The sequence below is a fragment of the Ciona robusta genome, chromosome 3 (genome assembly GCF_009617815.1).
Source record: "Ciona robusta chromosome 3, ASM961781v2".
Classification (NCBI taxonomy): Eukaryota; Metazoa; Chordata; class Ascidiacea; order Phlebobranchia; family Cionidae; genus Ciona; species Ciona robusta.
Window position 1 is genome coordinate 1,591,102 of NC_143237.1, and position 12,292 is coordinate 1,603,393.

A 12,292-nucleotide genomic window follows, 5' to 3' on the forward strand; every position below is an offset into this window, starting at 1 on the left:
CCTGACTCGCGAATCATACGTAGCCAAGCAGGCGAAGCAGTCACCTCACATAATATGCGCGCCTTGCCCCCATTGATAAATGGGACAGCACGCACCTCTAGCGCCACAGCGTAGCTATTTATAAATCAGAGACCGTTTCATAGAATCGTAAGCATATATATATATGTACAAATCATATCAGAAATGCATATGTACAAATCATATATATATATATGCTTTGGTAAACGTATTCTAAGCTCTGACCTAAACCACAGCAAAAAATACATAAATATACCTTTAATCGAAAACTCATTTTCTCTCAACCTGTGTTTGGGAACTGGTAGTTCGGCACAAACTAAGTAGTACTTGCCGAAGGACCTTGAATGTATACGAACAAATGAATCTAACTTGCTTCGCGTGACCGGAAAACGACAGTCGTTTTAACACGAATGTTCTGTTTTTAAACCTCGCCAGCTTATGCGCGTTACCATGTATGTAAGTCTGTCACCTTTGTCAATTTAAACAACCCATTAATGACCACTGGACTGGAGCCATTGCTGTTAAACGTCTTGCCCACGGCCACACACGCCCATTATGGTGGTAGCGACGAGCTTTGAACCCATCACCACAGAGTTAGAGGCATATGTGCGCAAACTAGTGTGCCACCACCGTACCGGATGTATACCATGTCTACTATAAAGTGTTTATGCTACATGGACATGATCCTTAATCTCTAAATGCCACCCATAAACATTAGGTCAATACTATCTAAACACACTACCAACCAACCGCCAATGTAATAGCTTACAAAAACGAGAAATCGAAGTCATCTTTTAACCAACGTTATATAAACACTACGAACAAATTTTGAAAATGTAAGATTTGTATTAAAACGTCAAAAATGCATTTGTATAATTTAGCAACGAACATATAAGGTTAACAACAGAAACATACTGGAACAAAAGCTTAATAAAATGTCAAAGGAATGCTGCATGCACAACAAAATACTCAAGACTGTTTTGTCAAACAGCAATTGTAAAAAATTCACCAAACCGATTTGCTTCTTTATAAATAAAGAATACAAATTTCGGAACCTTTGCTTAGAGCCTGCTCTTGGCAAAGAAAGGTGATTTAAATTACATTGGATTTTGTAAAACTGGTATGAACTCGCTAGATACGCAAAGCAAAGGCATGGGAGTTGCAACATATTCTCCTATACGGATGTACACGGAAGCAGAAGCATTGCAGGAAGTGGTTCGCCCATCCGATCGTCAAGTATATAGCGCCGCTATCTACTTAATATTCACTCGCAGAACATGCAGCAGAAACCCGGATATTTAACTGGGTGCTCGCATTGAGGCTTGCTACAAAACACATCGCTGCAAACTTTGACAGAGTTCATGCACACGCATGTCTTGCATTCTTCAGGCGTCCACCGTTCATTTTCAGCGTAGTGAGTTAACCCGTCATCAGACACACACGCGTGCGCTGTGTTAAAGTTAAAGAAAGCAACTATTAAAATGTTTTCATAAAAAAAATCATGACTCGTCCCATTTGGTAGTAAACAAAGAACGATCAAAGAATTATGAAACCTTATCCTCATGACTCCCATAGACCGTTGTTAATTGTTGAATTTGCGATTAAGTTAATTGAATATTACGTTTTAAAGGTGTCCCATCTTATCACACAGTGCTATATATATTATATGCTATTAGATAAATGTCGTCAAACAGGGAACGGGACACCTTTTCGGTTATTATGATCTAAAGGTGTCCCGTCTTCCCCCACCCTACTATATATTCGTTCCATGATTTAATATGAGACTTACGTGATGGTTGTGTACGTATTAATGATCGAAGGGTGAGACAAGGGTCAAGTTTACACTTCTTAGACACAGTAAGATGAGGACAAGCTCTACCACCGGGTGATGGATGTCTAATGATTGTGCGGTGTCGACTCTTCGCTGCTGTCTCTCCACAAGTAGCAGAACAAACTGTCCAAGGGCTCCAGTGTGTTACTTTGCAGTTGATGGCTGTTTCACAAAGAGGGGGTTAAGATATTTGTAAAAAATATAATGCAGTCGTCGCATGAATAAATGAAAGCAACTGATATATCATCGCGTGGCGGGCCAACAACAGTCATTATAATATAGGTGTTCTGTTTCATACGCAGCATTATGTCCGCAAAAATTCTACCCCAAGTACACATACGTCCACAATGGTATAGCAGCGTTGAACCTTGAACCCGTAACCTCTCGACTAGAGACAGCAGGCACGCTAAACACTGTATTAGGGCGTCAGCATGATAACTGATTTAGTTATGCAAAGTATTAAACTTACGTGAATCAGCAGTTCCCGTACAGTTACGGCCGTGGCATTCCTTCAATTCCCGCAACAACCTACAAGCACCTTCAATGGATTCGGAGGAGTTTCTAAGAACTTGGTTTCTTAATCTTGTTCCACGACCACAGGATTTTGAACAAGGACCCCACTCTGACCAATAAACACCAGGACATCTTTCCTCCTGCTCAAGGCGTGCACTATCTGTATAGAAATACGTGCATGTTTATCAAATGAATATCTATAGTACAATGTACATGTTTATCTAACGTCAAGTGTAACTCTGATGTTTAGAATGTATCCGCATGCTGCAGTGGGATGAGTTGGATACTGTTAGCACATAACATGGATGGATAAAAGAGAAGTAAAACATAGACCATCTTATCCCAACCAACTGTATTCGTCTTAACTTCAGCGACCGAAAAATATATTTACCTAATAGTATTGGTGACAGATTGCAGGTCCCAGTATAACAAAGCATTGTTTCTTGCATGTGTGTTTGCGAACAGTCTATTAATGACGTCATGGTCTCCCTGGTAACCTTTGCCCTTTCGCGCATGCGCAGTCGTCTTCCCTTTCCACAAGTAGCAGTGCAGTGGCTCCATGATCCCCACTCCGTTGTCGGACAAACCGGAATATCTGGAGATATATAAGTTTGACATTAATGTCTCGCCGTATAGCTGACGAAATTTGCGAATTCATATTGAAGGAACAACATTCATTTATTAAGCAAATTCTTAAACTGATTTTATGTTTGACATATACTCAAATAGTTTTTTGCTGCTAATTTCCTTCTGTTCGATGTTTTAATTAAATCGAGTTTCGTTAATGTATTCGAAGAGATAAATAACACTAAGGGTTATAATGTTATAACTTACCACTGCATGGCTGTCGAGGACATTCTTGTGCTTCACTCATATGTGGACAGAACGCACCCCCGTTTCGTGGAGGTATAACCACACCTCTGTACCTCCTTCTCTTACCACCCCCACATTCCTGAATGGGACATTCACCCCAAGTACCCCACGTTGACACAATGCATTCAACCGCATCTGCAACGAGAACATGCTTCGTTTATGGTCGACAAGTTAACGCTAATCGTGTTTGCGTTGGGAAGTGTTGCAGTAACGTATTTTAAAATGCAAAGACTTTAAAATGCGAAGTCTTTGCATTTTAAAGATAGGTTACTATTTCTGCCTTTAAACATTCGGTGTTTACCAACCTTGACATGTGTAGCAACATTCATTCGGTCGTCTGTACGGGTGCGTGCAGTTAATTTGAGGACATTTTTCTTGTGCGCAAGCTTGGTCGCCGGTTCGGCAGTAGCAGTGTGTGCAGAGACCTTGAAATATTTATTCATGAAACGCAAGTCGTAACGAATAGATTATTGCTATATTATGACAAAAATGCTTTTGTCTGTACTATTACGAAGCTCAAAACAATATTTAAAGAAAGTTGGGAAATATCGGTTTAAACTGTTTTAAAACACGTTGAAAGTAAAAAGAAAAGAACAAAACTTGTTTAATGAAAGGTTTATATAAAAATAAATATAAAAGTAATTCTTTCATACCTTCTTTCCAAACGGCACCAGCACTCAGATTTCTTCCAGAATCCGCGTGACATGAAGCGTCCGCGCATATCGGGCAACATTCACCGGGAACTGCAACAACAAAACAAATTTTAAAATCTAGAACTGTTGAATGGTAACAACAGATCTTTATTTTAACAAAAAAGTTTGAATAAAGTGTTTAAGAACAGAGAGCCCTCTGTGGGGGGTGTAGCGAACATCAGTAAGCGACATCTTAATCTCCGCCGTCATATTTTAATACCGGAAACCAGACGGACAGGACACTGAATATAAAGACTTCAATGTAGCGAGTTATGGTCACGTAGCATCGAAAATGATCGTTTAATAGCAGCCTCTTAACCTGTAAATCCGGGCTGGTCGTCTCGGGCTTAATTTGGACGCTTTGTAATTCGTCTACCCGCAGAGTTGCGTAATTGGACTGATTTATACGGGGCTCACATTCTTTACAGTAAAGGTGCATACCATATTTAGCCTTGCACATTTGCGCACCTAATCTTGTGTAACTGGAGGCATAAGGCGATATGTAAGTTGTTGTGAAAATATGACAGCGAACAGCAGTCAATAAGTTTACGCCTGCGGCTTTTTGTTCGAGCTTGCATGCCACGGAATAGGCTACGCGTGTGTGTCACTTCTAATCACTCAGAAATCGCGGTTACGGAAAAGGTTAGGAAATGTCAAACTCTACCAATAACAAGTGGAACAAACAGAAAGGAATGAGGCATTTCTCAACAACTATGAGACAAAAGGATAATCGGTTTTAGGAACATGCTCTGCTCCATTTAGGTGGAACAAAGCAAAATGGAATGTTTTAAAAACCGGCCAGAGATTGAAATATTTTGAATACTTCATAGGGTTTTTATGCCAAATTTACCACTTTACATAATTGTATAACAACACCGGTGTAAAGGTATTCCATTGCACTGAAGAGTGTTTTTGTTTAAATTGCTAGCTTTGTTCGTATACCGATGCTTTTGTTTTGTTTATAACAGTTAAAATCTTGTGCAAACTCTAGATCGAGTTCTGCACGGTCGATCAGCTATCGGTGAATTGTTTTAAAAATGCGTTTGAATCTTAAAATCTCACCTTTAACGGGATTTTCACATGATTTGTACTCGCAGTCTTCCACCGAGCATAGTGCTCTTCCCTGCTTACATTCACAGTAAGTACAATCGTCAAGATACCACTCCGCACCTTCAGTGAAACGACGTCCATCTGCTGCCTGGCAAACTTTATCTGTGGACAATAAACGGTTCAGATTAGATTAAGACATCACTAATTCTGGCAAATAAAAAAAACAGACTTTTATATTAACCAAAACGGTTCTTCGATGTTCATTAAATTTCGAGAATTATATGGTGGGTTCAATTGGTGAAATATATATGGGGTAAGATGGTCTATGTTTATTCTCTCTTTTGTCGTCCCATTTGGTAGTAAACATAAAATATTTAGGACTTATACAACCGTATCCTCACGACTCTAAAACAGTGTCGTTAATTGTTAAAAACATGATTAGGAAATGCAGGATATTATATTCTAACGGTATCCATCTTCCCCACAGTATAGCATACATATCCAATATGTCTATTTTAAGATTTTTTTGTCAATTTTACCGAGTACAAATGCATACCAACCTGGACAAACAGGACAGCATTGGCCTTGCACCGTTACAGGTTGTCCGCATGGTAGATTTGGACACACATTTGGCCGACACACCACCACGCTTGCTTCACAACTACAGTTCTGACATTGTACATTGCTCCATGTGGTGGTGTCTTGGTCCTCCATTTGACCACTTTCACACATCTCGGCTGGATGAACAAGATACAGATTAAAACTAATATAAACAAATGCATATATATATCATAGAACGTATCCGTTTTTAGAGTATCTGTTCTGCTATGTATGGTAATAACGTGTAAGAAAAAAATAGCTATTTCGAAATTTCATTTAACGCGGATATTAGGTATAAATCGTTGAAGTTAATAAGGATTAGAGGTTTCTTTATAGGCCTGAGGGTTTTAGGTTTTAAAGCCTGTAAAGATTTTCTCAATAGCGTATATATGTTCTATTGTATATAATCCAGCAAAACCACATGTTAAAATTGTGACTCAACAGACAAATGACGAAAGAAAGTGTTACGTCATAAAAGTCCAGATAGGGGAGGCAACCGCATATGACGCGATGGTTCGTATGCTGTTGTACGTGTACGGTACTGAGAAAGCAAACGAAACACAATGAAGAGCAAACAGAACCAAATATTTCACCATTGGCCCTCTGCGTCATTGGAACTTTAGTGAAAGGCGATGGGCGGTTCGTTAATTTATCTCAAGTCTGTATCATGCGCGAAATACGCAGGAAAACAGACCTGTGGTAGCGCGTGAGTAATTTAAAGATAATATCTCGGTGTTTATTGAAAAAAGAATCGACTAATTTAACGAACATGGTAAACAAAAAATGTATTGAGAGTTTCGTGCTTTATGAAAAATCCGTACGCCCCCGACTGGGTAAATATTCGTCCCATAGTAAAACGATTGTCTGCGTGCGAAACCCGTACTTCAAATATGAGCGGTGTCGAGTATGACGTAACAATGCTCTGTTGTTTAACAGCGCCACGGTTGCCATGCATTATACATAGGCTCAGGTGGACAAACAGAGGAACAATACCATCATAGTGATATGCACTACTTGGCAAATTAATTATCCAAATAATTATATTCTAAAATAGAATAAACCTGTAAACGAACACCCGAACTAAAGTTTTTAAAACACCCTTTTTTTCATTTTTCTTGTAATGATTCAAAACAGGCGATTTCTTAAATATTACTTTAGTTTGAACGCTATAGTGAGACATATTAAAATAATGCAGCATCATATTTCTTATTATGCTATGCTGCGTTCTTGTGAACCACGCTAGAGTGACAACCATTGGCAACCAGTGATCCAAATCGACGATTTTATTCACGGTTGAAATCTAAAAAACTTTTCTCCTACGCGTATCTTACTTTGATTTCAGGTTTTACAAAAAATTAAACAAAACAATTACTCAGATATAGGTTGGGGTAAGATGATGCCTGTTTTGTATGCGTCCCATATGGTAGTAAACAAATAATATTTACAGAGTTATAACATCCTCGAAACTCTAAAAAGGCATTGTTAATTGTTAATAACACGATTCAGCAATACGGGATATTATATGCTAACGGTATTTATCCGTCCCACCCCACAGTACTTTAGCATTCTACTTTCGTAAAACTGAAAAACATTTTAAACTGTAGTCCCAATGTTATCCCATACACACTATAATGTTCACTCAGCTGTGCAAACCAATGCGATTGAATATAAAGTTATTTCGGTACATCGATTTGAAAAGCGCTTCGAGTTCGTGACGCGCGGTCATCCGAAAATTATCTCAAATCAGTTCCTGTCACCCCTGTTATTGCCGTTTCAACACAACACTTACCGAATGACACCCCGGCTATTCTCTCCGCTTCACTATGCTGATGACCGACACGCACGTTCGTGAAATTCCCAGGTCCATGGTGTCGATTATGATGACGATGATGGTGGTTTCCAGGTTCCCTGTTTGCCTCAATGTCGGTTCCAACATCCAGGTTCACATCCATCAAGCCAGGTAGATAACTATCATCATCGGTGGATCGCCTCACAATTCCACCCAATGTATTTTGAACAACTAAAGCAATCGAAAGCAACAACAACCATTGAGAAGTAACAGTTCTTACACCCGATGTGGCGGTTTTACTTGATAACAAACATTCAATCATGATGTTAAGATGTTATACACAGTTTAATTCGTTTTCCTAACAAATCTGAAATACAGAACCAAGCGCGGTTAGTAACAAACCAATAGGAATTAGGTTAACCTGTTCTAGACATTGCACTAGCGCTGCCAACTCGAACTGCGGGGTAATATGTATCTATTGACAAAGCACTTTACCTGAAGAATGCAGCGCTCGCGTCGCCATACCTTGAATACTTTTCCACTTGTAACGCGTTTTAAAGCGACGATCACGAGAGCTGATGCACAGAAACCTGAGCTGCCACAAATACAAGTGCGCAGTCACTTGAACAACACCGTGACTAATTATTTAGCGATCAATTTTGCTTCCTTGGACGATAGACAAAATGTTTGCGCAAATTTATCTGTAAGCAAGATTCTACTTTGACCTTACTAAGACGAGAACACAACAGAACAAACAAGTTTTAGACACAGCGGAAGGCTTGAAGCCATTTGCTGTCACATGCTGTCTAGCCCACAACCGGTGGTAGAAAAGAATTTTTGATTCTTTTCGTTTTGAGCGAGTAACACGACGCGACAGCAACGACCTTGACCCGATTTGAAGAAACCCGAAACGTTGAGACGCCACCACTATTCTGCAATAAACTTCGACAGCGAAAAACGCGTCCTTGAATCTGTGTTGGGTGGTTAAGTTAAATAAGCCGTTACGCCCTTTGCGGTCAGGACAGGTTGCGATTTACGAGCAATTTCCAAACACAATCACGTTCCACAGCGGCAGAAATATTGAGTTGTAAAACCTTAAACAAGCAAAACCAGCATTTGTGGGTTTTTCTATACAACTATCTGACTGTCGATTCAAAATCTTCGTATAATTTCATGTTTCCTCTAAGCGCATTTAACGGGGTGACATTATTCTCTTTTATCAGCAGTAAAATCGCAAAAGTCAAATAAAATCACCGTGAGAGAGATTTAAACAAACACCCGCAGCTTAATTTATATCTGTTAAAAGATCATCAAAGGACCGCTAATTATGCAACTGTGCACCGGCTACAAATCTCTTCGAGCTTCCATGCAAGCTTTAACATGGCTGAAACTTAGGTATGATTCATGCGTTTAACGATGCGATAGCTATGACTCAATCCTAAGCTGTAAGCCAATATCTTTGTGTAGTTGATACTAAAGTCACGAAAACTCGTAAAATCGGATAATATCTGCTGACCTGCACTATTACCCTGCCTTACAAAGTCTGTACAATGAATTCTTAACATCAAACTGAATAAATAACTAGACTCGCCCGACGCATAAGACGATGCCAAATCAAGGCAGCCAGCGGCGAACAAGGTTTTGTTTAGACAATATATGACCTTGCACATCCATCGTATGCCTTCGGTAAAATTAACTGACGGAAATCCACGAGAAATGAAATGGGGGGAGGACCTCCTATGTAGCTCGTGTTCATCATACAGACCACCCAGCAAGTAGAAACAAAGTTCTTTCAAACATGTACATTACCTGCGCGTTATCACCGCCTTTGAGAAACACGACTGCCTCAAACAACTAAGGATTACTGTATAGCTACAGCGTGACTGATTACACGGCAAACTGATACTATTTACTATCAGGGTAGGGAAAAGGTCCGATTTGGTTCCAGGTTCGAAGTTTCAAAACAGGAGAAGTCATACATCATATTTTGCCATCTATTCTACTCATATAAACTTACTATAGCACCTGTTCAGACTTTTCAAGTTGTTAAAAATCTTGTCGAAAAACAACTGAACTAAGAACAGAACTCCTTAACACAGCACATACCTTGTTTGACGACGCGACACTGCTCCTTATGAAAGCTACTTGCCAACTGATCGCTTTATGCCGAGACGGTACGCTGTTTATATAAGACTACGGAATATTTTTCGGCCAGACGTAATCGGGCATAATCTGACATTTTTTCTCTGTTAGCTCTCGCCCCAGGCCTCTGTGACGTCACAGAAGACGCTATGCACAGCTTCGGCATCCCGCACAATTTCGTAGTTTTGGTTAAACGGGTTAACAATGAACAATAAAGTGCTTATGCTCTAATTTTAACCATGTCAGTAACGGAAGACGAAATTCCAATAGAGCCTGTCACTTAAGCTACCAGATACGAAGCAAACACTAAACCACAAATCCAATTTCATTCGTGGAATATTGAAACAACTTTTTATACTAATTCATCCCAGAAAAAAATTTTTTTTTAATTAAATTCGTAATGTTATTAAAAATTCACTAGATATCTCCTAAAGTTTGTACAACAGACTCAATGAAAACGGGCGTGTAAATTATATTTGTATTTCATATCCGAGTTATTTTCGAACATTACAGATGCGGTCTTCGGAACGTTGAACTCGGGGATTTGAGGTTTACAAGATGACGTAGGTGTCTCTATTTACTCGACAAGATCAAGTTCATATTTTAAGCGAATTACTAAAAATATCTTCGAGTATTACGAAAGATTTTACACAATTTTTAAGTGATTAAAGTCGTTATTGTAAACGGTGTTACATTGACAATCAAAACGCAAGGTTCGAAAACGCGTTAGTTTAATAGTGAAAGTAGTTTAAAACGAATTAACATTGCACTAGAAAAAAGGTATATTGTACTGTGGGGTAAGAAAAATACCTTTAGCACGTAATATCCCATATTATTTTCTGATCGTGTTTAACAATTAATAACGCTTCTTAAAGTTGTAAGGATACGGTTATATATTTGTAAATGGTTGTCCTTTTTTACCAAATTAAAGGAAACGGAATGAAAATATGAACCATATTACCCCACCCCACCCAACTTTATTCATATCGCAAATCATTATTGCTTGAATAAGTTCTGACTCACAGTAGATTAAGCAAATTGAAACCACCGCAGTTTACAATACGCTCTACTGTACTCGGGATTGGCTGGGCGAGACATGACGTCACAAAGGATCTTTGTCTTCATATTTCTGGAATATCTGACTATTTGTTCCAGTTTGTAAAGCAAAATTATCTGGAAAAATATTGGATAACAGATATGAAGTTTCTCCTAAAACCGAATAAATCTTTAAACGAATTATTAAAATCTCAATAGAACCGCGATTTTAGAAACAGTTCATTGTTTTATTATTTTTTCGATAACAGTTAGGATTTTTTCCAAAAATCATTTGTAGTATATTAGGGTGGGGAAAGATGGGACACCTTTAGCACATAATATCCAAATATCCTAATCGTGTTTTAATCAATTAAACAACGGTCTGTGGAGTCGTGAGGATACGGTTTTATAATTCTTTAAATGTTCTTTGGTGTCCCATTTCCCCCACTACTATAAATTATAGAAAAGATGGGTCTGTGTGCGTTACTATACTCATCCAGTACTTACGTCATATTACATATTTCTCCATTGTTTAATACTTGTCGTTCACAATGTGAGGGTGTATTCATTTGTCTATATTTACCAACTTTCAATCATATGCAACTGATTGAAAACTGCAATTTTAAATTGCTTGCAACTTTTTGTTGATTTGTTTTTTCTAATGTACAGTAGCGACTAACTATCGGTCCAGTTTATTTTGTTTTGGATCCGAATGCGAAAACTCAGTAAAAAAACAAGGTACAAACTGTTTATGATAAATTACTTTAGATATTTATCAAGTATAACTATCACGTATACATGATGTTGTCCACCCATATTTAGATCTAAGAAATTGCGTGTTTGATTCTTGCTAGCAAAACTGTTCAAACAACAGATAACACGCCACTAATTTACGGTGTGGAAACAGTATTCTGATGTAAGCTTCCTAATTCGGAATTTGAAGCAGAAAGTTGATCTTTTCCCCAAATAACATTAGGTGTCGAATGGGATCATGCGGGAAAGCGGTTTCGAAGTCTGTTGCGCGAATCGTTTCTCCCGCGTATTAAGATGTGTATCTGCTGTGACGTCACAAGTCTTTTTAAATCGAAACAGTCGAGCAAAGAGATTCCATTGTTCATTTGCAAAACAGCGATTCTTAGTATCTTAATTATACCAAAACATTTCTAGAATACATGGACTGTTTCTGCCAGGCTATTACACTGGTTTTTATCGAACAGCTCTTCTTGCATTTATTTGTGTACTTCCGTTTCGACGTTCTAGTCTTATCGACATCACGGTGTTATTTCGTAATCGCGTTAAAGAATTTACCTCATGACAGTTATGAGTGAATGCTCTACGCGTGAGGTTTTCCAAATTGGAAATAAATATCATTGCATTGACGCCTTCAAGTTTCGAAATACGCAAGCGGCCACCGCATGTATTCAAGGTTAACAGAAATATTGCCTTTGTTGCTCTGAACTTCGGTTATGACGTAGTTGTTTGACGTCATCGCATATCTCGGGTTGGAGGATTAATGAGTTTGCGTAAGTCAAGTTCCTGCGGCGAAGACAACGGTCTCTGCTCCCCTGATAAGCGACGTATCGATTAGAAATCCTTGAACAGCTCCTGTCAATACGAACTTCCAAAAGATTTTCAGGACCTTGATGCTAGTTGGCCTTTTCAAGGATTAGCGTTATTACTATGCCCGGTGATACTATTTTAAAACAGATATATTAATGCACGACACTTAATCTAAATTAATTCACTTAA

The 12,292-nt window shown here is 38.6% G+C and overlaps 1 protein-coding gene across 1 annotated transcript; it reads right to left on the minus strand.

The window, feature by feature from the left end:
- Positions 1-844: 844 nt before the first annotated feature.
- On the minus strand, positions 845-7,753 carry LOC149737526 (kielin/chordin-like protein). The gene is made up of 10 exons (XM_089874967.1): positions 7,367-7,753; positions 5,538-5,714; positions 4,990-5,139; positions 3,889-3,978; positions 3,541-3,660; positions 3,197-3,370; positions 2,754-2,957; positions 2,319-2,522; positions 1,808-2,011; positions 845-1,467 (listed from the first exon to the last, which is right to left on the minus strand). Exons 1-10 carry the CDS (start codon positions 7,686-7,688, stop codon positions 1,283-1,285), a joined length of 1,830 nt encoding a protein of 609 aa, XP_089731093.1. The 5' UTR covers positions 7,689-7,753; the 3' UTR covers positions 845-1,282.
- Positions 7,754-12,292: the final 4,539 nt, after the last annotated feature.

Coding starts and splice junctions, on each gene's coding strand:
- LOC149737526 (XM_089874967.1), bottom strand. CDS start 7,688: ATGATTGAATGTTTGTTATCAAGTAAAACCGCCACATCGGGTGTAAGA. Junction 5,715..7,366: donor AATAGCCGGGGTGTCATTCG/GTAAGTGTTGTG, acceptor TTGTTCATCCAG/CCGAGATGTGTGAAAGTGGT. Junction 2,958..3,196: donor TCCTCGACAGCCATGCAGTG/GTAAGTTATAAC, acceptor ATATATCTCCAG/ATATTCCGGTTTGTCCGACA.